The sequence below is a fragment of the Podarcis melisellensis genome, assembly GCF_964234715.1.
Source record: "Podarcis melisellensis genome assembly, chromosome: 8".
Lineage (NCBI taxonomy): Eukaryota > Metazoa > Chordata > Lepidosauria > Squamata > Lacertidae > Podarcis > Podarcis melisellensis.
Window position 1 is genome coordinate 13,569,954 of NC_138540.1, and position 26,965 is coordinate 13,596,918.

Genomic DNA, 26,965 nt, shown 5'->3' on the forward strand with positions numbered 1-26,965 from the left:
TATTAGCATGGCCTAGAATATGACCTTCAGCTGAGCTGAACAGATTTATTATGCTATGGGCTGCTGACTTTTGGTGAGTCTATGAGATCCATCGCCTTTTCTCATCCTTCTGCTGCAACGTCCTTGTAGCGTTCCCAAAGCAAGGAAGGATTGGTCTCTGATTAATAAAATACAGTGGTACTTCGGGTTAATTACTTAATTCGTTCCGGAGGTCCGTACTTAACCTGAAACTGTTCTTAACCTGAAGCACCACTTTAGCTAATGGGGCCTCCTGCTTCCGCTGCACCACCGGAGCCCGATTTCTGTTCTTATCCTGAAGCAAAGTTCTTAACCTGAAGCAGTATTTCTGGGTTAGCGGAGTCTGTAACCTGAAGCGTATGTAACTTGAAGCATATGTAACCCGAGGTACCACTGTACACACGAGGCTTGACCAGCAAGACTCTGGGAGGAGTGTCAATAATAATAATCCTGTCCACCCCTTGGCCCAGGTCGTTTTATTCACAAAAGAACTTTTCACACAGTGTTTGTAAGAACCAATCAGATTTCCTCTGAGCATTTCAAAAAACCCCACGTGGGACAAAGTCAGATCAGAAGAAATCCTCTTATCTCCAAAGAAACTATTTCCTACTTGAGCATGCATACGTAGTTCAGAGTAAATAAAATAGGAAACAAGGAGGAATGCTTTTAGGAAACCCCGGAGGTCATAAACAGCAGTAAACAGGAGAGGAAGGACAGGTAGTATTTACCATCTCCTTGTGAACTCTCTTCCTGGCCCTAAGATTAACAAAACCAAGGAAAGGTACATCAGAGAAGCTACCTACTGTCTTTATGACCCAGGATGCCTGGTGAACAACTGGCCTGTGTTTAGAATGCTGATAAGTGCCTGTCAGGCATAGAGAAAGAAAATGGACAGTAGAGAAAATGGGCAGAGATGCAGAGGCTTGTGGGATTTGATCAGAAATTATTGTCAATGAATAAAACCCAGTCAACGCAATGCTTTCATCGCGGACACAATGGCTTGCTCCATATTTCGTAATTCCTCATAGTAATCCCACCTGATCACTACCTCTTCTCCTTCTCTTTCTCCCTAGCCCAACGTCATGGGACAGTCGTGCAACGAATGTGCTACGGGCTCCTTCCACCTGAGCCAAGCAAACCCCGAAGGCTGCCTGCGCTGCTTCTGCATGGGGGTCTCGCGCCAGTGCTCCAGCTCCTCGTGGAACAGGGACCAGGTATTGCCCCCTGGGGCCGGGAAGGCGGGTCCTGCTATGTGTGAGGCTGGAAGCATCCTTCCCTATGCAAACTCGGTCCACAGATCCTGCTAGGAGGGTCCTTCTCCACCCCCACCCCACCCCTCCTATATACCGTACATACCCATTACAAAGTATATATTTATAATATATAGGGGTACCTCTGGTTTTGAACGGGATCCGTTCCAGAGGCCCATTCGCAACATGAAAAGAGTGCAACCCACAGAGGCGCGTTTGCGCGCGCCCAGGTTGTGATTTGGCGCTTCCGCACATGTGCAAGCAGCAAAACCTGGAAGTAACCCTTTCCGGTACTTCCGGGTCGCTGCAGGAGGTAACCTGGAAGAACGTACAGTGGTACCCCGCAAGACGAACGCCTCGCGAGACGAAAAACTCGCAAAACGAAAGGTTTTTTCGTTTTCGAGTTGCCTCGCAAGACGAATTTCCCTATGGGCTTGCTTCGCAAAACGAAGCTTGCCCAGGGGACAGCGGGTCTTCTCTTTTGAAGCAAGGGGCAGCGGGGAGAAGCGATCTTCTCCCCGCAGCCCCAGGTCCGGGGACAGCGGGAAGCGCTTCCCGCTGCCCCCGTACCTCTTTTGAAGCAAGGGGCTGTGGGGAGATCGCTTCTCCCCACCGCCCCTTGCTTCAAAAGAGGTCCGGGGATAGCGGGAAGCGCTTCGCGCTGCCCCCGGACCTCTTTTGAAGCAAGGGTTTGCGGGGAAAAGCGATCTCCCCGCAGCCCCTTGCTTCAAAAGAGGTCCGGGGGCAGCGGGAAGCGCAGCGCTTCTTCCCCGCTGCCCCCGGACCTCTTTTGAAGCAAGGGGCGGTGGGGAGAAGCGATCTCCCCGCAGCCCCTTGCTTCAAAAGAGGTCCGGGGGCAGCGGGAAGCGCAGCGCTTCTTCCCCGCTGCCCCCGGACCTCTTTCGAAGCAAGGGGCTGCGGGGAGATCGCTTCTCCCCACCGCCTCTTGCTTCAAATGAGGTCCGGGGACAGCGGGAAGCGCTTCGCGCTGCCCCCGGACCTCTTTTGAAGCAAGGGTTTGCGGGGAAAAGCGATCTCCCCGCAGCCCCTTGCTTCAAAAGAGGTCCGGGGGCAGCGGGAAGCGCTGCGCTTCTTCCCCGCTGCCCCCGGACCTCTTTTGAAGCAAGGGGCTGCGGGGAGATCGCTTCTCCCCACCGCCCCTTGCTTCAAAAGAGGTCCGGGGACAGCGGGAAGCGCTTCGCGCTGCCCCCGGACCTCTTTTGAAGCAAGTGTTTGCGGGGAAAAGCGATCTCCCCGCAGCCCCTTGCTTCAAAAGAGGTCCGGGGGCAGCGGGGAAGAAGCGCTGCGCTTCCCGCTGCCCCCGGACCTCTTTTGAAGCAAGGGGCTGCGGGGAGATCGCTTCTCCCGGTGCTCCGAAGCCGGGCGGGGGGGAGGGAACACCTGCCCCCACCGCCCGGCTTTGGAACGCTGCTCCGAAGTGGGGCGGGGGGGCGGGAACACCTGCCCCAGCCGCCCGGCTTTGGAACGCTGCTCCGAAGCGGGGCGGGGGGGCGGGAACCTCTCCCCCCGCCGCCGGGCATCGGAACGATGCCCCGATGCCGGGCGGTGGGGCGGGAACCTCTCCCCCCGCCGCCCGGCATCGGAACGATGCCCCGATGCCGGGCGGTGGGGCGGGAACCTCTCCCCCCGCCGCCCGGCATCGGAACGATGCCCCGATGCCGGGCGGTGGGGCGGGAACCTCGCACCCTGCCGCCGGGCATCGGAACGAGGTCCTGGACCTCTTCTGAAGGCAGGCGGGGGCAAAAGTCTTTGCTCCCCCCGCCTGCCTTCCCGGGACAGCGGAGACTTCTCCGCTGCCCCGGGCGATCTTAAAATGCTGGCGGGCGGGAGCGAAGCGTTCGCTGCCGAACCCCAGCATTTTAAAATCTCCTCGGGGCAGCGGAGACTTCGCTCCCGCCCGCCAGCATTTTAAAATCGCCCCGGGACAGCAGGGGCTTTTAAAATGCTGGCGGTTGGCAGCAAAGCCCTCCTGTCCCCGGAGCTTGCGGGGCGGGAGGTGGGAAGAAGGGCTTTTCTTCCCACCGCCAGCCTTCAGAACAGCCTTCTGAAGGCTGGCAGTGGGAAGAAAAGCCCTTGTCCCCCCCCCCCCCCAGCCTTCAGAAGAGGTCGGGGGACAGACTGTCCCCGGACCTGGTCTGAAGGCGGTTTCCCTAGGAACGCATTAATTGATTTTCAATGCATTCCTATGGGAAACCGTGCATCGCAAGACGAAAAAACCGCAAGACGAAGAGACTTGTGGAACGAATTAATTTCGTCTTGCGAGGCACCACTGTAACATGAAGCAAACGTAGCATGAGGTATGACTGTACAGTCGTACCTCGGATCCCGAACATCTTGTGAGTCAAACGTTTTGGCTCCCGAACGCCGTAAACCCGGAAGTGACTGTTCTAGTTTGCGAACGTTCTTTGGAACCTGAATGTCCGGCACGGCTTCTGATTGGCCGCAGGAGCTTCCTGCAGCCAATCGGAAGCAGCGCCTTGGTTTTGGAAGTCAAACGGACTTCCGGAACGGATTCCGTTCGACTTCCGAGGTATGACTGTACTGAGATAAAACAGCTACTTAATCCAAAAAAGGACAAAGTCAGAAAGAAGGAAATACAAGAAAAGGAGAAATCTGAAGGAGGAGAAAGCGAGAGAGAAGGAAAACAAAAGAAAAAAACTAAAGAAATATATGATATTCATTCTCCAAAATCCAACCAATCTGTCTTCTATAAGCCAGAATCATCAAATCCAGATATTACAAGGTCATTTTCTCTTTCACGCAAAAAGTCCCTAAAAAATCTCCAATCCTTAACAGATGTTAGTAATGATTTTTCTCGAATTAACTGTATTAGCTTAAGCCATCAGCCAAATCCAATAATTTAATCAACCGTTCTTCTGTCGTGGGTAAGGCTGTGTCTTCCTATCTTTGTGCATGTTACAGTCCCACCGAAGTAATCATTGGAGTAATCTTCCACAATCCTTTTCTAATTGTATGTCCATTAATCCTTTAAATATATATATATATTTATTTGGTTTTTCGGTTTTACAGTCATATCCAACATACAACATAAAAACAAGATTCCAAGGAATCTCTTAGGACTTCCCTCCTTCCCTTTGTGGGTCATATTGTTAATCATTTCCTCCTGCATCTTTTATGATAATCCATAACTTTTACCTCTCCATTGTGTCTAAAATTCACCATTAAACTACAAGTGATGCTCCAATCCTACTAACAATTTTAACTGTGTTTACAATGGTCTTTAAGATAAGTTATAAAATTCCTTATTTTGGTCTTCCTGATTTCTGATTCTTCCGGTCATTTTAGCCATTTCGGCATAATCCATCCACTTGATCTGCCATTCTTCTCTAGTAGAGACTTTATCTTCTTTCTGTCTCTGAGCCAGTAACATCCCCTCAGCCGTGGTCACATACATAAATAGTCTTTTCTATGGGATTCCGGCACATAGGTCCATTAATCCTAAAATAAAGAGTTCTGACTTCAATTGGATACAGTGGACGTCTGTGCATGCGCGGGTTGCGATTTAGCGCTTCTGCGCATGCGCGATCCCTGGGTCCATAACCCAAAAAAAGCGACCTGAAGCGTCTGTAACCTAAGGAAGGACTGTACAGTGGTACCTTTTGTTACAGACGCTTCGGGTTACAGACTCCACTAACCCAGAAATAGTACCTTGGGTTAAGAACTTTGCTTCAGGAGGAGAACAGAAATTGCACGATGGCGGCACAGCGATAGCAGCGGGAGGCCCCATTAGCTAAAGTGGTACCTCAGGTTAAGAATAGTTTCAGGTTAAGAGCGGACCTCCAGAATGAATTAAGTTCTTAACCCACTGTATTAGCCTTTAAAATCTGTTGTATCAATAGATGTCCCATCAATATATGCATCTGACAGCTTCTCTCCTTGTGCTCTAGGTGCGAGTGGGGTCTGAGGACGCTGAGAGGGCACAGTTCAGCCTCTCCAACTCGGCCGGCTCCCGGACGATCAGCGAGGGCATACGCTTCACCGGAGCCTCGGAGCTCACTTTCTCCTCCTTCCACACTCTGCCACGTGACATTTACTACTGGGTGCTGCCGGAGCGCTTCAGGGGAGACAAGGTGCCACTCTCAGGGGTGCTTCCGCCGTAATTCCTGCATCGCAGGGGGTTGGACTATGGAGGACCCTTGCGGGGAATCTCCCAAACCTGTGATTTCAGGACAAGGAAAGGTTTGATTTGAGGTCGAAGGAGGCACTCGTGGGGCAGAAAATGAGACATCCCAAGTCAGCGATTTGGTCCACCTGGCACAGAACCGTCCCGGGCCCTAAGGAAATCAGATTATCCTCCACCAGGGCCAGGGCCTTCTCAGTGATGGCTCCGACCTGGTGGAATGCTCTGTCCCATGAGACCAGGGCCCTGCAGGATTTAACTTCCTTCCGCAGGGCCGGTAAGACAAAGCTATTCTGCCTGGCTTTCATTTGAACTTAGCCTGATCTTTTATTCCCCTTCCTTCCTTCCCCTTCCCCTTTTTATGAAGATTACCCGCTCTGAGATCCAACAGCTAATTCTCCCCTGGTCTCCTCGCTGGCCCAAATAGGACTAATTTAGCCAGCTAGCCCTGGTGATCATCTAATGTTTACTGGATGGATTTCCTCCCAAAATTGATTTTTGAATTCTGAATTTATTGTTATTCACATTTTATACTGTATTTTATGCTGTTTTTTGTTGCATCAATTATGTGATTTAAATTTGTTGTTAGCCTCTCTGAGCCTGGTTTTCTGAACCAGGAAGTGTGGGGTATAAATAAAAAGTTATTATTTATTATTATTACTGTGGTCTCAACCACTGAGTTTCTTGGGCTTTATGATCGGAAGGTCGGTGGTTCGAATCCCCACGACGAGGTGAGCTCCCGCTGCTCTGTCCCAGCTCCTGCCAACCTAGCAGTTCGAAAGCACGCCAGTGCAATTAGATAAATAGGTACCGCTCCAGCGGGAAGGTAAATGACGTTTCCATGCGCTCTGGCTTCTGTCACAGTGTCCCATTGCGCCAGAAGTGGTTTAATCCTGCTGGCCGCACGACCCAGTAAGCTGTCTGTGGACAAACACAGCTGCCTCGGCCTGAAAGTGAGATGAGCGCCATGTTATAAGAAAAAACTGCTCTTTTTTCCCTTATGGGGTACCCAAGAGCCCATATAGAGTCCTCTTTTTCGGTTCTCTATTGGTATAAGAAAATAACAGAGGCCAACCAGAGAATATTGAGAAGCAAGGCAGCTAGAAAGCTCATCTTTATTAAAGCTGTTGCAACAGGGTGCTCCCCTCACACGCGGGGGGAGAAGACCTCAAGCACAGGAGCGCAATTCCTTATATAGACTTTTTAAATTGCCCACCTTCAAACTCCAGACCAACCCCAGAAACATCATACATACATCACAGAAGGGATGTAGCCCAGGACCAACCCCCCCATACATCATACATACATCACAAAAGGGGTGGTCTAAAACAGAATCCTGAGTATGTAGTTTATCTCTTGTCTGGCAAGATAAAGGTAAAGGGACCCCTGACTGTTAGGTCCAGTCATGGATGACTCTGTGGTTGCGGCGCTCATCTCGCTTTACTGGCCGAGGGAGCCGGCGTACAGCTTCCGGGTCATGTGGCCAGCATGACTAAGCCGCTTCTGGCGAACCAGAGCAGCACACGGAAACGCCGTTTACCTTCCTGCCGGAGCGGTACCTATTTATCTACTTGCACTTTGACGTGCTTTTGAACTGCTAGGTTGGCAGGAGCAGGGACCGAGCAACGGGAGCTCACCCCGTCGCGGGGATTTAAACCGCCGACCGTCCGATTGGCAAGTCCTAGGCTCTGTGGTTTAACCCACAGCGCTACCTGCGTCCCAATAATCAATGTAAGGTAAAGGTAAAGGTACCCCTGCCCGTACGGGCCAGTCTTGACAGACTCTGGGGTTGTGCGCCCATCTCACTTAAGAGGCCAGGGGCCAGTGCTGTCCGGAGACACTTCCGGGTCACGTGGCCAGCGTGACATCGCTGCTCTGGCGAGCCAGAGCCGCACACGGAAACGCCGTTTACCTTCCCGCTGGTAAGCGGTCCCTATTTATCTACTTGCACCCGGAGGTGCTTTCAAACTGCTAGGTTGGCAGGTGCTGGGACCGAGCAGCGGGAGCGCACCCCGCCGCAGGGATTCGAACCGCCGACCTTTCGATCGGCAAGTCCTAGGCGCTGAGGCTTTAACCCACAGCGCCACCTGCGTCTCAATGTACTGTACTATAAAATAAATAAGACAGTATTGTCTGCGGTTCTTTGGAATGGGTCTAACGCTGCCCCTCTGGGCCTCTCTCCCCAGGTGACCTCCTACGGTGGAGAACTGCGCTACACCATCACCCATGACACGTTCCCTGGCTCCCCAGCTCTGCGTGGCCAACCCGACGTTCTGCTGCAGGGGAACGAGATCTTCCTGGAGCATGTTGCTGAAACGAGCCCCCTGCCTGGCTCGCCCACTACGTTCACCGTGCCCTTCCGGGAGGTGAGGCATATAGAGCTTCCAGCTCCTCGGTTGGCGGGTAGACGTGCAGCCCTAGAGGGAGCCAGGCCTTTGGTCCATCTTTCTCAGTATTGCCTGCACTGACTGGCAGCAGCTCTCCAGGATTTCAGGCAGTGGGTCTCTGTGCTTTAAAACCCTAAAGGGCCTTGGCCCAGTATACCCGAAGGAGCATCTCCACCTCCATCGTTCTGCCCGGTCACTGAGGTCCAGCGCCAAGGACCTTCTGGCGGTTCCCTCCCTGCGAGAAGCGAGGTTACAGGGAACCAGGCAGAGGGCTTTCTAGGTAGTGGCACCCGCCCTTTGGAACGCCCTTCCATCGGATGTCAAGGAAATAAGCAACTATCTGACTTTTAGAAGACATCTGAAGGCAGCCCTCTTTAGCAAAGTTTTAAATGTTTGATGTTTTATCGTGTTTTTAATATTCTGTTGGGAGCCGCCCAGAGACCCAGCCAGATGGGCCGAGTATAAATTATTATTATTATTATTATTATTATTATTATTATTAGCCCTGCTTGGAGATGCTGCCACCAGGGATTGCACTTGAAACCTTCTGCATGCAAAGCAGGTGGTCTACCATTGAACTAAAGCCCTAGTCTAAGTAAGGTCTATTCCTCATGGCCCTTCCCCATCATTTTCTCACGAGAATTCCTGGCCAGCCTGGAATTAGTGTTTTAGTTCCTAGTGAAAGCTACAGAACCTTATGACAGCTGTCCCTGGTTCCTCAGAGGACCCTATTTTTCCTGCACCCAGGAAAGGACCTCGCTGACTTAGTGAGATGACGGCTTTGCAAATACAGTGGTATCTTGGTTCTCAAACTTAATCTGTTCCAAAACCAAAGCGTTCCAAAACCAAGGCACACTTTCCCATAGAAAGTAATGCAAAATGGATAAATCCGTTCCAGACTTTTAAAAACAACCCCTAAAACAGCAATTTAACTTCAATTTTACTATCTAACGAGACCATTGATCCATAAAATGGAAACAATAATCAATGTACTGTACTGTAAAATAACTAAGACAGTATTGTAGATGATAAAAATGAAAAAAACAATCTTTCTTACTATAGTTATTGTTTGGATGGGGGGCTTTTATCCATTTCCGCAGTCACACAATCAGTCAATCAATCAATCAATCAATCAATCCATAGCTGAACTGGGTCCCATACAGTCACAAAAACAAATGAACCGAAAAAGCCTCAAAAACAAAAACGCAAAATAATTAGCAAGAACAAAAGTGCCAAACTTAATCTCCTCCGGAAGTCGGTTTGACTTCTGAAATGTTTGAAAGCCAAGGCGCAGCATCTGATTGGTGCAGGCGCCTCGGAAACAATAGCCGATAGCCTCATCGGATGTCCGGCTTCCGAAAAACATTTGGAAACCAGGACACTTCTGGGTTATTGGCGTTTGGGAGCCAAGGCGTTTGAGAACCAAGGTACCGCTGTATGAGGAAGCACAAACCTCACTCTCCTGCTCCCATTTCTTTCAGCAAGCCTGGCGCCGCGCAGACGGTCAAAAAGCCACCCGTGAGCACCTCCTGATGGCCCTGGCTGACATTGATGTTTTCATGATCCGAGCCTCCTACTCTGACCGGCAGGCGGAGAGCAGGTAAAAAGGGGTTGTGTCCCTGACCAGCAAATGGGACCAATGGGGAATGATGCTGGTCTGTGCCGGATAGGAGCTGGGAGCCCAGGGGATTCTGGGAAGGCCAGCTTCTGGGGACTAGCTAGGGTGGAAGGATCCATGGGTGGTAGAAGGTTGGTGGGTGAGAAAGATATATTTTGAAGATTCACAGAAGATTGGAACAAATTACACTAGCAGGACTACAAGTAGCTTTGTAAGGAGGAATATATGAAATATTGCAAAGAAGATAAAGATGAAAGATATTAGTTATGATACTTAAATGTAATAGTGAAAGTAAGAAATGTAAACTAAGTGGAAAAGATGGGGAAATTTTCAGATGTGATTGACGGAGGTCTAAAAAACTGTATAAGATATAAATGTATGTTTTATAATGGTTGAAAATGATTTGTTAATATATATTTTGGGACGACTTAGCAGGTGACAGTGTGGGTTTTTTGCGGTTAAAGTGTCTTGGTATTTTAGTATAAACTTACATTTCTAACCCAATGGGGATCACGGAATTAGAAGGGACCCCCCAAAGTCATCTGGTCCATTTTGGTATTATAGAAAGGGTGGCAAGGAATAAAGAGGTTTAAAAAGAGAATTCCTGGATGCCAAGATCCAGGTTTGGGGCAAGTACTCTTTGGTGACAGAACCCCAGCAGAGATTTAAAATCACAAAACATGCAGCAAAGCATGGAAATGTATGTTGGCAGATGGATTATTGTAACCAGAACGTCCGACACAGCTTCTGCTTGACTGCAAGAATCTCTTGCAACCCATTGGAATCCATGCCTTGGTTGTTGAACGTTTCGGAAGTTGAACAGTTGTCCGGAATGGATTACATTCAACAACCAAGGTTTGACTGTATTCAATAAACATTTTCGAATCTTCTTTAAACGTACATACATCTTGTTCTCTTATTCTGTATGTTTTTTCTTTTTTTTGTTTAAATTATATTTTATTAATTTCCCATACACTCATACCACATTACAATTTCTATTAAATTTTCAGTTTTTGACTTCCTTCGGCTTCTCTGCCAATCATCCAAATTCTAACTTCTTTAATTACACATTTCCAAATTTTGATATTGCCTTTATACCTACCCCCCACTTCTATTTTGCCTTTTTACAATATTTCTTTCTTCTTCTTTTTTTTAATAAAATTTTTATTGATTTTTCAAACACATAATAAAAGACAAACACATCACAAAAACAAAAAACAAACACAACATTAAACATATATCGACTTCCCCATACCTCCCTTTCGCTGCATCCTTATTCCAACATTCTTTAGCAACCCTTTAATCAGTTTATCTAATTAACTTCCTTTTCATTAAATTTCCTCAAATTTATTAGTTACAGCTGTAATTCTCTACTTCATACCCCTTGACATCCTAACACTCCTCAATTTTACAGCATATTTCTTATGCTGTTACAGAGCTTCTCTAAATGCCACTAACGTTATTCCATTATCACTTATACATTCCCAATATTCAACTAATTTTCCCCAGTCCTCGATGAACTTTTGATCTCGTAGATATCTGATCTTCCCAGTCAGTTTGTCCAGTTCTGCATAGTCCATCAGCTTCATTCTCCACTCCTCCAACGTTGGTATTTGTTCTTGTTTCCATTTCTGGGCCAGTAATATTCTTGCCGCTGTTACTGCATATTGGAAAAGTTTGTGGTCCTTTCTATTTATTTCATTACCGACAATTCCTAAGAGAAAAGCCTCTGGTTTCTTGACAAATGTATATTTCAACCTCTTATTCTGTATGTTAAGTCTTTAAACTGCGCATATTCTGTCAGCTTAAGTTGCCATTCTTCTTGGCTTGGGACCTTGCTCGTTTTCCATTTGGGAGCTAATGAAACACGGGCCGCAGTACAGTCGTAGGTTGGAAGTCAAACGGAATCCATTCAACTTCCAAAGCATATGGAAGCCAAAGAGCGGCTTCTGATTGGCTGCAGGAAGTTCCTGCAGCCAATCGGAAGCCATGCCGAATGTTTGGCTTCTGAAAATCGTTCGAAAACTGGAACACTCACTTCCGGGTTTCAATCATTTGGGAGCTGATTTGTTCAGGAGCCAAGGCGTTTGAGATCCAAGGTACGACTGTACAGTCATACCTTGGGTTACAGACGCTTCAGGTTGGCGTTTTCCGGTTGTGCACTGCCCCGAACCCGGAAGTACCGGAGCAAGTTACTTTCGGGTTTGCGCAGAAGCGCTAAATCGTGCTTTGCACATGCGCAGAGGTGCTGAATCGCAACCCACACGTGCGCAGATGTGGCGCTGTGGGTTGTGAACCCCGCATGGATCACGTTCGCAGCCCAAGCGTCCACTGTAGTAGCATACATAAACAACCTATTTTGACACCTGGGAATTTCAGTCTGAATTATCCCCAACAGAATTATCCACAACTGGTTTAGGGGGAGGGGGGAGTATTATTAAACATTTTTCTCAATTCGTTATGGATCATTTCTCAATACTTTTTACCCTTTTACAAATCCACCACATGTGAAGGAATGTTCCCTCCGCCTCTTTGCATCTCCAGCACTTATCTGATTCAGTCTTATACCTCTTGGCAAGCCTACTCAGAGTTAAATACCATCTGTGAATCATTTTCAAAGAATAACACGGGGCAGAGCCTTTTCGCTCACTGTGGCCTCTTCCTCCTTGCAGGATCTCTGGCATCCACATGGACGTGGCAGTGCCACACACCACGGGACTGAGCCCAGCCCTGGAAGTCGAGGACTGCACTTGCCCGCCGGGATATCGCGGTCCCTCCTGCCAGGCGAGTAGACCCTCAGGAGTAGACCCTCAGGGTTCTCAAGTCACCTGGCACAGTGGGGTTGGGGGCTGATTCCTACGCCACACCCTATTACTGAGCCGAGCCCTGCCCCCCCTCTCTCTCTCCCAGGATTGTGACGTCGGCTACACACGCACCACCAGTGGTCTCTACCTGGGGACCTGCGAACGCTGTGACTGCAACCAGCACACCGCCGAGTGTGACGCCGAGACCGGAGACTGCCAGGTGAGACTTCCTGGGGCGGGTTGGTGTGGAGGGGAGCAGCTCCTCACTGGGCACACCTGTGTGGGCTCCTGTAGTAGTAGGTGGTTTGGGGAGGTCTTGGGTGAGGTGGTAAAGGTGGTTGGGGAAACCCAGCCAGATGGGTGGGGTATAAATAAATTAACATCATCTATTTTATTTTACATTGGTACCTTGGGTTAAGAGCTTAATTCGTTCCGGAGGTCCGTTCTTAACCTGAAACTGTTCTTAACCTGAGGTACCACTTTAGCTAATGGGGCCTCCCGCTGCCGCCGCGCAATTTCTGTTCTCCTCCTGAAGCAAAGTTCTTAACCCGAGGTACTATTTCTGGGTTAGCGGAGTCTGTAACCCGAAGCATCTGTAACCTGAAGTGTCTGTAACCCAAGGTACCACTGTATTTATTACAGTCATACCTCGGGTTGAAGTAGCTTCGGGTTGAGCATTTCCAGGTTACACTCCGTGGCGACCTGGAAGTAACGGAACATGTTATTTCCGGGTTTTGCAGCTCGCGCATGCGCAGACACTCAAAATGACATCATGCGCATGCGCGGAAGCGGCGAATCGCAACCCATAGATGCGGGTTGCTTTTGCTTCAGGATGTGACCGGGGCTCTGGAATGGATCCCATTCGCAGCCAGAGGTACCACTGTATTATTATTATTATTATTATTATTATTATTATTATTATTATCCACAGGCCTGCCAGCACAACACAGAAGGACAACGGTGTGAGCGCTGCCAGCCAGGTTTCTTTGGCGATGCCAGGCGTGGGACCCCCGGAGACTGCCAACCGTGCCCGTGCCACGGACCCTATTCTGCTAGCCAGTAGGTACCGCCTGCCAGCCGTTCTGCTGTCCTCCTCCCCCCTTTTGAGCGAGGGGTGGTTTCTCTCGGCTGCTAACTTGCCACCCTTCTCTTCTCCCAGGCCTGCCAAGACCTGCTTTGTGGACACAGATGGGCAGCCCACCTGCGACTCCTGCGCCCCGGGCTACATCGGGCGCCAGTGCGAAAGGTAGGATGGCCGTTATGACTCTGCCAGGGAGGGGTGTAAGAATGAGCCCTCAGACTGTGTGTGGGGGGGAGAAATTGCCCACTCCTGGTGTGATTGGATGGCGGGTGCCTTCTTCCTTTCGAAAATCCAGCTGGTTCTCAGTAGACAGGGAACTCTGGGCCAGGGTGGGGGAGACCCTCCTCCCACCAGGAATCTCTCACTGCATGACCATGGGCTGCTTCACTCTCTTTCTCATCCTAAACTCGCAGGGTTGCTGTGAGGATCAAATGTGGGTGGGGGGTTGCCCAGAAATCCAGCAGAGATGTGGCTGGCAGCCTCGCTTCTGACTTTCAGAGAAGTTGTTATGCCAATAGTCCGTTGCTTAAAACTTTTTTTAAATGAGTATTATAAATTTGTTTATTTGGTTTTTAAAATTGAAATTTTACAGACATATATCAAACATAAATCACAAAAATAAGATCCCAAGGAATCTCCTAGACTTCCCTCCTCCCTTTGTGGGTCCTACTGTTAATCATTTCCTCCTGCATCTTTTACGATAATCCAAATCTTTTACCTCTCCATTGTGTCCAAAATTCACTATTAAGCTAGAAGTGATACTCCAATCCTACTAACGATTTTAACATTTACAATGGTCTTTAAGATAAGTTATAAAATTCCCCCCTTCCTTATTACATTTTTGGCCTTCCTGATTTCTGATCCTTCCAGTCATTTTGGCCATCTCGGCATAATCCATCAACTTGATCTGCTATCCGTCTCTGGTAGGAACTTTATCTTCTTTCCATCTCTGGGCCAATAACATCTGTACAGAGCGAAAATGGAAGCAGAAATCTTAAAATATCAGAGATTAGGAACCGTATAGAGGCAGAAGGAAGTCATTAAATAAATCATGGGAATAAAATCAGAGACTAGGATAAGAAAGTGAGAGTTGTGAGGAGAAAAAGGTAAGGTGAAGAGAAAAGAAATCCATACTGGAAAGATGTGTTTATAACAATGGCATCCACAGTTTGTATTTCTTAAATTACTGTATGTTTTTGACAAGATATGTTGTTTAACATTCTTCCTATTCTCTTTCTCTTTTCTTTCTTTTCTTTTTTATTTTTTCCTTTATAACAGAATATTGTGTCTCATTATGTGTAACTCTTAACGTGCAAATAAAAATTATTTTTAAAAAAGGGGAGGGGGAGAACATACTCTCTTGCTCCCGGTGAACTGGGGCACTTCCGAGCCTGGAAGGTGGTGGTGGGGGGACGATGGGGTGAAGCAGATCCTGAGACTTTGGCCTCTGCTCCTTTCATCCCCTTAACTCATCCCTCTTCTCTTGGGCCAGGTGTGCGCCAGGCTACGTGGGCAACCCCAGCCGGGGGCAACCATGCACAGGTGAGTCCGGCTTCTGGGGCAAAGGGAGCTGTCCGCCAACAGAGAAACCAGGTTTCCGCAGCCCAGCGAACTTTGATTGTTTCTGGCATACCATGAAAAGCCTCCCTGGAGAATTTGATTGACGCAGCCTCCGGCGTTTTGGACTTCCGACTCCCAAGCCGGGAGGCTGAGAAGCATTGTAGCTCAAAATATCTGGTCTGGCGAAGGCGGAATCATAGCCTTGGGGTGGGTGGAAGGGGAAATAGTCTCACTCTTTCACCTGCCAAGTACCCACTGTCCTCAGCAGTTCCCTTCCACTCCCCCCCCCCAGCTACAGATCATGGCACCCGATGCCACTGCGATCCACATGGAAGCATCAGCAGCCATTGCGATGCCAGCGGGCAGTGCCAGTGTAAGGTAAGGCAGGAGGGGGGCAGCCCTGGGGGGGAAGCACCCATCGGTGTGCATTCCCTCCCCAGCTCAGAAACCCATTTCCTTTTTATTATTATTATAATTTTCAAGTTTTCATTATTAACATCATTCAAACTTAAATTCAACAATATTTATGCAATTGTGTGGTTCTCTGAACCCCCGTACTTCCCTCTTCCCCCTTCTGGTTTTCCACAGATACATTTTTTTTTTAAATTTTAACCACATCTAATTCTTTTATCCAACTTTGATTAAATCCTTATTTATTCCTTTACCTATTAAAAAATTACAAGTGCTGCTAACGTCTTTAAATCTTTACATTGTTCCTTAATGTACTCTATAAAATTTACACCATTCTTTTTTAAATTTACTGTCATCTTGGTGTCTGATCTTCCTAGTCATTTTCTCCATTTTGGCATAGTCCCTCATTTTCACTATCCACTCTTCCTTGGCTGCTGTTTCCTCTTCTTTGCATCTCTGGGCAAACAGTATTCTTGCAGCTGTTTTTGCATACATTAACAGTCTTTAAGTCCTTTGGTATTTCTTCTCCTTCGATGCCTATCAAAAAAACTTCTGGTTGTTGTTGTTGTTTTACAAAAGTTATCTTAAACATTTTTTTCAGTTCATTACATATCATTTCCCAGAATGCTCTGGCCTTTTTGCACATCCACCACATGTGCCTTCATTCTCTTTGCACTTCCAACCTACGTTGGTGGCGTTTTTGTACATTTTGGCTAATCTTGTGGGAGTCAAATGCCATCGGTACATCATTTTCATATAATTTTCCTTCAATGAACAGCATGCAGTGAACTACAAATAAATCATGAGAGTTGGAATGGGAAACGAAAGATGAAGAGCAAAAAAGCAGGAATGAATCATTGGGCAAAAGGTGTAGGGTATAATATAGATTACAAGGAACGTGGGTGGCACTGTGGGTTAAACCACAGAGCCTAGGACTTGCCGATCAGAAGGTCGGTGGTTCGAATCCCCGCGATGGGGTGAGCTCCCATTGCTCGGTACCTGCTCCTGCCAACCTAGCAGTTCAAAAGCACCTTAAAGTGCAAGTAGATAAATAGGTACCACTCCGGCGGGAAGGTAAACGGCGTGTCCGTGCGCTGCTCTGGTTCGCCAGAAGCGGCTTAGTCATGCTGGCCACATGACCCGGAAGCTGTATGCTGGCTCCCTCGGCCAATAAAGCGAGATGAGCGCCTCAACCCCAGAGTCGGCCGCGACTGGACCTAATGGTCAGGGGTCCCTTTACCTTTATAATATAGATTATGGAGGGAGGATTTGAAGTTCAGAAACCCATTTCTATCCCAGCCCAGCCCTAAAAAGCGCATGCTGTTTCCACTCGCCTTTTCCAGCTGCCATTTCCTTCCCCGCCAGACCCTCCTCCTTTTTGCGCCCGCTGCCTGGGGTTTGTGGGTGCTTTGATCCTTCCACTCCAGCGGTTTATGGGTCCCGCAAGCCTAAGTTTCCCAGCCGCTGTGAACCTTGGCTCAGCCAGCAGTGGGGTTCTGCCTACTTTGCGCTCCAGCTTTTCTCCATTCCCTTTGCAGGCGCACACTGAGGGGCTCTCCTGCAGCAGCTGTCGGCCGCACCACTTCCACCTGAGCGCAGAGAACAAGGAAGGCTGTTTGCCCTGTTTCTGCATGGGCGTCACCCAGCAATGCACCAGTTCCTCCTACCACCGCGACCTGGTAAGAGCAACACAGCTTCTTTTCTTTCCTGGACTTCCAGGAATTCCCGTCCTGCTGGTCTTGGGAAATGTACCAAACTATGTTTCACACGGGACGCGGGTGGCGCTGTGGGTAAAACCTCAGTGCCTAGGACTTGCCGATCACACGGTCGGCGGTTCGAATCCCCGTGGTGGGGTGAGCTCCCATCGTTCGGTCCCAGCTCCTGCCCACCTAGCAGTTTGAAAGCACCCTTAAGTGCAAGTAGATAAATAGGGACCGCTTTATAGCGGGAAGGTAAACGGCGTTTCCGTGTGCTGCGCTGGTGCAGGCTCGCCAGAGCAGCTTCGTCACGCTGGCCACGTGACCCAGAAGTGTCTTCGGACAGCGCTGGCCCCCGGCCTCTTAAGTGAGATGGGCGCACAACCCCAGAGTCGGTCACGACTGGCCCATACGGGCAGGGGTACCTTTACCTTTTAATGTTTCACACGCACTGTTACCGGTGCCACATAATACTCTTTCCACATTTGTAAGAAGGCAATCTTTTAGCAAGGCACACTTTGGAACTCCCCGTCTATTGACCTTCACTCTTCTCTTTTCTAAGCTTGCTAAATGTGTTTTTGTGTAGGTGAAGCCTATCTGGATAAGCAGAATGTTGACAGGCTTTTTTTAAAATGTATGTTTAAAAAAGATTTTCGTGGTTTACCAAAGTAGGTGCAATGTCTCTCTCCGTTTTTTCCAAGTAACATTTTTTACAGATCAGTTTCATTTGTTGACTGGTGTTTTCATCTTGATTTTGTCTTACTGTTGATTTCTTTTAAAAAGTAAATGCTTTAATGATTTTTTTTTTGTTTCTTAAATATTTTATGTATGATTTTCAATTTTATACATTTCACTAATTTTACAATCCTTTTAACATTTCCAAACTTGACTTCCTTCCCCCTCTTTCTGCAGTTCCTTAAATTTATTTTTGATTTTTTTCTACATATCCGAACTTAATTTGCTCATTTATTCATCTACCGTATATACTCGAGTATAAGCTGACTTTTTCACCACATTTCTTATGCTGAAAAAGCCTTCTCGGCTTATACTCGAGTGAGGGTCCCACTTGCTTGTTCTCCGGTGCAGTGCAGATGACTTGAGAGTGGCAGAAGCTGTTGTTGGCGGACGAGGAGGAATTAGCAGCCTGAAAGCAGCCTTTTCTTTTCACTTTTTTAATTTTCCAACTTTATAACAAACAAATAGAAAGAAAACATCGAAAAACAAACAAACAAACATTTATCCTAGCTGTAATAATTCCACTTTTGTTAACATTGTTGGATGACGTCCTCAAGTCCCCCTGACTGAGTTTCCATATAAATCATTGTAGCAGTTTTCCAAAACTATTTTCACATAAAATTTACTTGGTCAATTAACATCTTTCTTTGTTTTACCATTATATTCTGCAACATCACTTATTTAAATCCTAGGCCAATCTGATACTCACAAGTAATTCTATTTAAGTTATCTTAACATATTTAGCTAAATAGTCTTTAAATTTCTTCCATTCCTCTTGGTACACCTCTTCCTTCTGGTCGCGGATTCTTCCGGTCAGGTCGGCTAGCTCCCAAAAGTCCATCATCTTCATCAGCTATTCCTCCATTGTTGGTACTTCTTGTAATTTCCAATTTTTGGCCAACAAAATTCTAGGTGCAGTTGTGGCATCTAACCTCTTTCTTGGGCAATTCCAAACCTGTTATTCCAAGTAGGAAGGCTTCTGGTTTCTTAATAAATGTATATTTCAACATTTTTTCCAATTCATTACAAATCTTTTCCCAGAAGTCTTTCACCTTGCGACAAGTCCACCACATATGGTAAAAAGTACCTTCTTTTTCTTTACATTTCCAACATAGGTTATCACTCTTGTGGTAGATCTTTGCTAATTTTACTGGGGTTAAGTACCATGTAGACATCATTTTCATAACATTTTCCTTTAACACTGTACATGCAGTGAACTTGACCCCAGGCAGCCCTGTTTAGGGAAGCTTTTAATATTTGATGTATTACAGTATTTTAATATATTTTTGGAAGCCCAGCTTTTATTATTATTATTATTATTATTATTATTATTATTATTATTATTATTATTTCGGGCTGCTCCTTCCTCCTCCTCCGCCACCGCCAACAGCAGCAAAATTGCACGTGTGCAAACACTTAAAGAGCCCAGGCATGCGCGGCAGTGCTCCTTTTAAAAACAAAACAAAACCAGACAGAGCGGTGGCGACGGTTGCCGTGGCAACTGCCATTATGGTTCTAGAAGGCGCTTGTGAAGGGAAACTGCCTTTTATATCCTACTCCACCAGCCTGAGGCACGCGGGGCGTCCCCGGATGGTGCTGTGCTGGCTGCAAGGCCTCGACCCCTGCCATCCATCTGGTTATCTCCCGCTTGGACTGCTGCAATGCGCTCTATGTGGGGCTACCTTTGAAGTTGATCCGAAAACGGCAACTAATCCAGAATGTGGCAGTTAGACTGGTGACTAGGAGCGGCTACCAAGACCACATAACACCCGTCTTGAAAGACCTACATTGGCTCCCAGTACGTTTCTGAGCACAATTCAGAGTGTTGGTGCTGACCTTGAAAGCCCTAAACGGCCTCAGTCCAGTATATCTGAAGGAGCGTCTCCACCCCTATCATTCTGCCCAGCGCCGAGGGCCTTCTGGCGGTTCCCTCGCTACGAGAAGCCAAGTTACAGGGAACCAGGCAGAGGGCCTTCTCAGTAGTGGCGCCCTCCTTGTGGAACGCCCTCCCACCAGATGTCAAAGAGAACAACAACTACCAGACTTAGAAGACATCTTAAAGCAGCCCTGTTTAGGGAAGCTTTTAATGTTTGATGTATTACAGTATTTTAATATTTTGTTGGAAACTGCCCAGAGTGGCTGGGGAAGCCCAGCCAGATGGGCAGGGTATAAATAATAAATTATTATCATTATAAATCATTATTATCATTATTATCATTATTATTATCGTTATTATTATGTGTGCCATCTCTGCTCTTTCCCTGCAGATCACTACGCCTTTCCTTCCCAGAAACTTCCAGGGATTCTCACTGGTCAACCGCCAACACACCACCCGGATTGAGACCGGCTTCACGGTGGAGATGTCCCCTGAGGGTCCGCAGCTTTCCTATGCCCGCTTTGGGCAGCTGGGGGAGGAAACCTACCACTGGCAGTTGCCGGAGACCTACCTGGGCGACAAGGTGAGAGCCCTGCTCTGTGGGATGCAGGGAGTGGCGCTTGCAGTTCTTGAGCCCATCCCTGTGGCGTCTGGTCATCCTCCCCGGACAGTCTCTTCGAATCGTGTTCCTCGTGGTCCGTTGTGAACCAAGGCCATAGCTGTCAACTTTCAGATTTGAGAATAAGGGATCAGCAGCCTCGAAAATAAGGGATCAGCAGCCTCACCTGTCCTGGGGACAGTCTACGGGATATCTAACAATCCAAGATAGCAGCGGGAAATAAGGGAATTTCCCACCAAAAAAGGGAAGGTTGACAGCTATGACCACGGCATTGATTTGGGGGGGCGGGATGGAAATTCATAGGTTGTTTCCAGAGAGAGGTGAGATCAGAACCTTGGCTTTGAAGGTAAGTCCATGGGTACCAACTTAAAGAAGGAGACAAATGAGATAGGAAGGATGCTAGGAGGCCGATGTGGATTCAGTCGGACCATTGGGTCCATCTAGCCCAGTATTGTCTACACTGACTGGCAGCAGTGGCTCTCCAGGGCTTCAGGCAGCCTTACCTGAAGATGCTGCCAGTGGGGGTTGAACCCGGAGCCTTCTACATGAAAGGCAAGTGTTCAGCCATGGCGCAACGGCCTGTTTTCAAGCAAGGAGGGCGCACAGATCAGAGTGCACATTGGGTGCCAGACTAGGACCTGGGCAACTAGGGTGCAAATCTTACTGGGTGCTGCTTCACGGTTTCTCTCTCCTCCTCCCAGCCATCTCCCAAGAAAGAAGTCTCACTTTTCTGGCGCACGAAGCTCCCAGAAGTGATCTTGGGCCACTCGCTGCCTCGGTCAGCCTAGCTTGCCTCGCAGGGTTCTTGTGAGGATTAAATGAGAACAGTGGAGCTCTTTGGAAGGCAGGTGGAACACAAGTGTAGTGGTGGTGATTTTGGTGGGAAGGAAGGGAGGAATTCCACCCCTTCCCTATTATTATTATTATTATTATTATTATTATTATTATTATTATTATTTCCCAATTCCCAGGGTTTTTCTAGCAGAAAACCACACAAATAGACTCAGGGGTTCCCCTGCGGATGCCCTCTTACAGTCAGCATGTGAGGAGGTCTAGATATTAATTTTTATTATTTTTATTATTTTTATTATTTTTATTATTATTATTATTATTATTATTATTATTATTATTATTATTATTATTATTTATACCCCCGGTCCCCAGCCAAGGCCAGGCTCAGGGTGGCTAACAAGCAATAATAAAAACAAGTTGAATGAATACAACTTAAAAACAAGATTAGAATACAGCAATTAAAATATTGAAACATAAAAATATTAAAATGCAGTCTCATCGCAGGAGGAGAAAGGAAAAAGAAAAAAGAAAGAGGGGGAGGGAATCAAATTGGCTCCAAGCCAAAGGCCAGGCAGAACAACTCTGTCTTACAGGCCCTGTGGAAAGAAATCAGATCCTGCAGGGCCCTGGTCTCATGAGACAGAGCGTTTCACCAGGCCGGAGCCAGTGCTGAAAAGGCCCTGGCTCTGGCTGAAGCTAATCTAAATTCCTTAGGGCCCGGGACCACTAGGGTGTTGCTGTTTATGGACCTTGAGGCCCTCCGTGGGGCATACCAGGAGAGGTGGTCCCGTAGGTAGGAGGGTCCTAGGCCGTGATGATGCAGCCCCTTGCCAGCAGAAGGTGGCACAAGACTGGGTGGATCCTGGGTGCCCCCAGAGCTTCCCCCACCCGTGCCAACCTTCCCCCAAAGCAAGCCATTCCACGAGACTGGAAGTGGGTGGGGACTGTTATCCGGGCACTCCTGACGGACAGCAGGAAAGTGAGGCTTCCTTCTTGGGAGATGGTTGCTGTTGTGGTTTATTGAATTTACATACCGCCCTATACCCGGAGGTCTCAGGGCGGTTCACGTAAAAACAACGCTGTATATAAAATAAAAATAAAAGCAGAGAAGGCCCGTTCTCGTGTTGCCACCCTCCGGACTTCTCGAGATGGCTGGGAGGAGGAGAGAGAAACCACGAAGCCAGGAAGGTAGGCGGTTAGGATTCTGGAGGTAGACCTCCTTTGCTGCTTTACCCTCTGACAATCCTGTCTTCGAATATGCATTGCAGGGGGTGGACTCGATGACCCTCAGGGGTCCCTTCCAACTCTAGAATTATATGATTGTGAGGAGGGGGGTGGGCATTCCTAGTTTTGACAGCTCACAAGCCGCCGGCAAGGCTTGCCATTTGTTGTGTATTTGTCTATAAGCACATCGCCTGCCCCCCAAGCCCGTCTTGAATTAGCAACGGTAGCAATTTCCTGTGGCAGGGAGTTCCACAGGCTTATGCATGAGTTGCACAAAGGCGTGCTTTATTTTGTGAGAGGACGACACTTTGAACTCGGTGGGGGCAAGGTTCAATGAGAGAGTCCTGCTGGTTGAGGGGAAATATTTTATCCAGCCCCCAAATCTGCTCAGAGCGCCTGCTTTCCCGCGCCGCTTCAGAGCTGGCTAGAATAATGGGGGGCAAGCTGGACAGGAGGGAGAGTCTTGTTCCCAGGAGGGGGACAATGATGGGGCTGAATGTATTTAGGGGTCTGGCATGGGCTATGAACTCTCCACCTTTACCTTCTCGCTGTCTGTCTCTTTTTGTTTCTCTCATTCTTTCTTTCCTGCCCAGACTGTCGGGCAGAAGGAAACCTACTTTGCCCGGATGCGCCGTGCCCACAAGGTACGCGGGCAGAGATGCCCGTAACGGAGCATGGACTTCTTGGGTTCTGGGGCATGCTATTGTATTGTGTGCTTCTAAACCGGGGTACGGGGAGGCCTGGTTGTCGAAGGCAGGAGGCCCCGAGAGGATGACTCGCTAAGAAGAAAGGTGGTTTGCAGCCTTTGGGGCTTTTCAGTTCGGAGGAAAGGCGAGTCGAGAGGTGACTTGATAGAACTGTGTGAAGTTATTATGCATGGCATTGAGAAAGCTGAATGTTGGAAGATTTAGGACAGATCAAAGTAGGCCTTTCTTATGTTCTCTGGCTGGCATCTGTGCAAAAGCGGCTGCCATGCTTTGTTCAGAAGCCACAGAGATTGCTCAGCCTTTTACAGAGTCAGACTTCCCTGGGCTACCTAGCTTTTAAAAACGTTTTTAGGACCCATCCTATATTGAGATGGCCATTTCTTTTAAACCCTTTTTAATCTTACATTTTTTTTAGAGGGACGCGGGTGGCGCTGTGGGTTAAAGCCTCAGCGCCTAGGACTTGCCGATCGAAAGGTCGGCGGTTCGAATCCCCGCGGCGGGGTGTGCTCCCGTCGCTCGGTCCCAGCGCCTGCCAACCCAGCAGTTCGAAAGCACCTCCGGGTGCAAGTAGATAAATAGGGACCTCTTACCAGCGGGAAGGTAAACGGCGTTCCGTGTGCTGCGCTGGCTCGCCAGATGCAGCTTGTCACGCTGGCCACGTGACCCGGAAGTGTCTGCGGACAGCGCTGGCTCCCGGCATCTAGAGTGAGATGAGCGCACAACCCTAGAGTCTGTCAAGACTGGCCCGTACGGGCAGGGGTACCTTTACCTTTTAATCTTGCATTTTAAATTGTTGTAACCTGCCCTGAGGAACCTTAGGATGAATGGCGGGTCATGAATCAAAATAATCGCAGCAATAACAACAGCTCAGTGCTGTCGACAGTGACTGGCAACAGCTCTCTGGTCTTTTTTTTCTTTTTCCAAATATTTTTATCGGTTTTTACACAAACAGATTTAAAATTGTGGAAAAAAGAAGAACTTTTAACATATCCACACATGAGATTCTCTGAAGCTAGTGATCCCCCCGCCCCCTACATAGGGTCCTTAAAATATTTGTTGTAAAACTACATATCATTACATTTTCCACAGTTTTCATTTCTCTAAATTGTCTGTGTCTTTCGTTTCTTTACAAGTCATTTTTTTAAGTCGAGATGACGTTTTTATTTGTTTGCAATTGTCTCCTAAGTAAGTTATAAATTTCCCCCATTCTTCTTTAAAGTCTTTATCTTCTTGATTCCTGAGTTTCCCGGACAGTTTTGACCATTGGTAGCCAAACTAAGGCCCAGGGGCCGGATCCAGCCCAGTCGCCTTCTAAATCCGACCCGTGGACGGTCCGGGAATCAGTGTGTTTTTACATGAGTAGAATGTGTTCTTCTATTTAAAATGCATCTCTGGGTTATTTGTGGGGCATAGGAATTTGTTCATATTTCCCCCCCAAAATATAGTCCGCCCCCCCCACAAGGTCTGAGGGACAGTGGACCGGCCTCTGCTGGAAAAGTTTGCTGACCCCTGGTTTTGACATTTCAGCAATTCGGCTTGCCATTCTTCCCTGGTTGGGACTGTTGCTTCCTTCCATCTTTGGGCTAGTAGCATCCTTGCAGCTGTTGTCACATACATAAACAGTCTTTTCTGGTCTTTTGGAATGTTGGTATCTGTAATTCCTAAGAGAAAAGCTTCTGGGGGTTTTTTTACAAACATTTCCCCCCCCCCCCCAGTTCATTATGTTGTTTGTTTCGTCGTTTAGTCGTGTCCGACTCTTTGTGACCCCCTGGACCAGAGCACGCCAGGCACTCCTGTCTTCCACTGCCTCCCGCAGTTTGGTCAGACTCATGTTCGTAGCTTTGAGAACACTGTCCAACCATCTCGTCCTCTGTCGTCCCCTTCTCCTTGTGCCCTCCATCTTTCCCAACATCAGGGTCTTTTCCAGGGAGTCTTCTCTTCTCATGAGGAGCCTCAGCTTCACGATCTGTCCTTCCAGTGAGCGCTCAGGGCTGATTTCCTTAAGAATGGAGAGGTTTGATCTTCTTGCAGTCCATGGGACTCTCAAGAGTCTCCTCCAGCACCATAATTCAAAAGCATCAATTCTTCGGCGATCAGCCTTCTTGATGGTCCAGCTCTCACTTCCATACATCACTACTGGGAAAACCATGGCTTTAACTATACGGACCTTTGTTGGCAAGGTGATGTCTCTGCTTTTTAAGACGCTGTCTAGGTTTGCCATCGTCTTTCTCCCAAGGAGCAGGCGTCTTTTAATTTCATGACTGCTGTCACCATCTACAGTGATCATGGAGCCCAAGAAAGTAAAATCTCTCACTGCCTCCATTTCTTCCCCTTCTATTTGCCAGGAGGTGATGGGCCCAGTGGCCATGATCTTCGTTTTTTGAGGTTGAGCTTCAGACCATATTTTGCGCTCTCCTCTTTCACCCTCATTAAAAGGTTCTTTAATTCCTCCTCACTTTCTGCCATCATGGTTGTGTCATCTGCATATCTGAGGTTGTTGATATTTCTTCCGGCAATCTTAATTCCGGCTAGGGATTCATCCTGCCCAGCCTTTCGCAGTTCATTATACTGTATATCAATTCCCAAAATGCCTTTGCCATCCTACATGACCACCACATATGAGCTACAGCTCTTCTAACAGCTCCTGTGATTTTGAGTGTCTGCTGGTGTGGCATGGCTGGGGTTAGTGCATGCCCCCAACTCTGTGGTGTGCTGCTTCCTAAGATCAACAGACCCCCCCTTTGTGCAAATTGGGGGGGGGGGTTTGCACTCTGCCCTCCTAACGTGTTCCTGTCTGCCTTTCCCTCCCTTCCCTGCATGGGCACCCCATACCAAGCCCCCAAACAGGAGAGCCTCTGCATGGGGGGCAACAGTGAATGTTCAAGGGAGTCGGGTGTGGGGAGGCCGGCCGGCTTTCAACATGCCCACCGCCCGTGTCCCACCCCAGCAGAACTCCACATCCCTCACAGAGGAGCAGCTGAGGAAGGACGTGGCAGCTGGCAGGATCCCCAGCTCTGGCGGCCGGGTCCGGCGAGCCACCCAGGTAACGAGTGCGAAAGCCGGCTCCATGGGGATCTGTCCAGCTGGGGATAGCGGCGTTTGTCCTGGGTTGGGCAGCCATTCTGAGCTCTGTCCTTTTCAAGGATGCCCAGCCGTTTTCAGGCCTACCAGCATGAGTAGATAAGTAGGTACCACTGCGGCGGGAAGGTAAATGGTGTTTCTCTGCGCTCTGGCACTGGTCACGGCGTCCTGTTGGGCCAGAAGTGGTTGGGTCATGCTGGCCACATGACCCAGAATAGCTGTCTGTGGACAAACACCGGCTCCTTCAGCCTGAAAGTGGAGATGAGTGCCGCACCCCATAGTCGAATTAGACTGGACTTAACCGTCCTGGAGTCCTTTACCTCTCTGTACTGGGCCTGCAGATCCTCTTTTGCTCTGCCTGTCTGCCCCCCCTCTCTCTCCCCTCCTCTTTCTTCCTTCCCTGACTCCCTCACCTCCATCCTTCAGGTGCAGGAAACCCAGTTGAGACGTGATGCCGAAATCTGGGAGATGCTGTCCCGCTGGCAGGCCTCCTCCCGCAGGGCACCCCCTCCTCCCAAGGAGAAGGAGGAGGGCGCCCCCAAACCCCCTCCAGCAGGACTGCGGACCCCCTCAGCTGCCCAGGCAGCCCACCTTGGCCCTCCTCGCTCCTTTGCCTCCTTGGCCAGGGCTCCTGTGCTCCCCGCTTCTCTTGCTGCTGCTCCCGGCTCCCAGGTACATCCCTGCCCTTCCTTGGCCTCATAGGGAAGTCCTGGGTCCCCCTGCTTGGCCCTGTCCTGGGGCACATCTGCTTGCTGCCAGCGCACTGGCTGAAATCATACTCATCCGGGCCATATTGGGTTTGGAAGCAAACCACGGGGTGGGGGAGAGGGGCTCAGAGCTTATGTCTTACTCCCTTTTCCAGGGATTTTGTCCTTCCTTCCCTCTGCCCTTCCTTCCATCCTTTTGTGTTCCCCAACCTTCCTATTCTTTCTTTAAAAAATAA

The 26,965-nt window shown here is 48.5% G+C and overlaps 1 protein-coding gene across 16 annotated transcripts in view; it reads left to right on the forward strand.

Moving 5' to 3' along the window:
- The window catches only part of HSPG2 (heparan sulfate proteoglycan 2), a 230,985-nt gene that overhangs the window by 94,656 nt on the left and 109,364 nt on the right, over positions 1-26,965 (forward strand). For 10 of the 16 annotated variants that reach the window (XM_081923336.1, XM_081923349.1, XM_081923347.1 and 7 more), the window contains 15 exons: positions 1,092-1,232; positions 5,198-5,380; positions 7,617-7,796; positions 9,299-9,417; positions 12,108-12,219; positions 12,346-12,459; positions 13,171-13,298; positions 13,399-13,485; positions 14,813-14,862; positions 15,173-15,258; positions 16,830-16,970; positions 19,991-20,182; positions 22,828-22,878; positions 25,889-25,984; positions 26,449-26,694. In XM_081923336.1, the coding sequence (XP_081779462.1) occupies positions 1,092-1,232; positions 5,198-5,380; positions 7,617-7,796; positions 9,299-9,417; positions 12,108-12,219; positions 12,346-12,459; positions 13,171-13,298; positions 13,399-13,485; positions 14,813-14,862; positions 15,173-15,258; positions 16,830-16,970; positions 19,991-20,182; positions 22,828-22,878; positions 25,889-25,984; positions 26,449-26,694 (1,926 nt within the window). The remainder of the gene's footprint in view (positions 1-1,091; positions 1,233-5,197; positions 5,381-7,616; positions 7,797-9,298; positions 9,418-12,107; positions 12,220-12,345; positions 12,460-13,170; positions 13,299-13,398; positions 13,486-14,812; positions 14,863-15,172; positions 15,259-16,829; positions 16,971-19,990; positions 20,183-22,827; positions 22,879-25,888; positions 25,985-26,448; positions 26,695-26,965) is intronic. The other 6 variants (XM_081923338.1, XM_081923339.1, XM_081923343.1 and 3 more) reach the window with 2 other exon arrangements.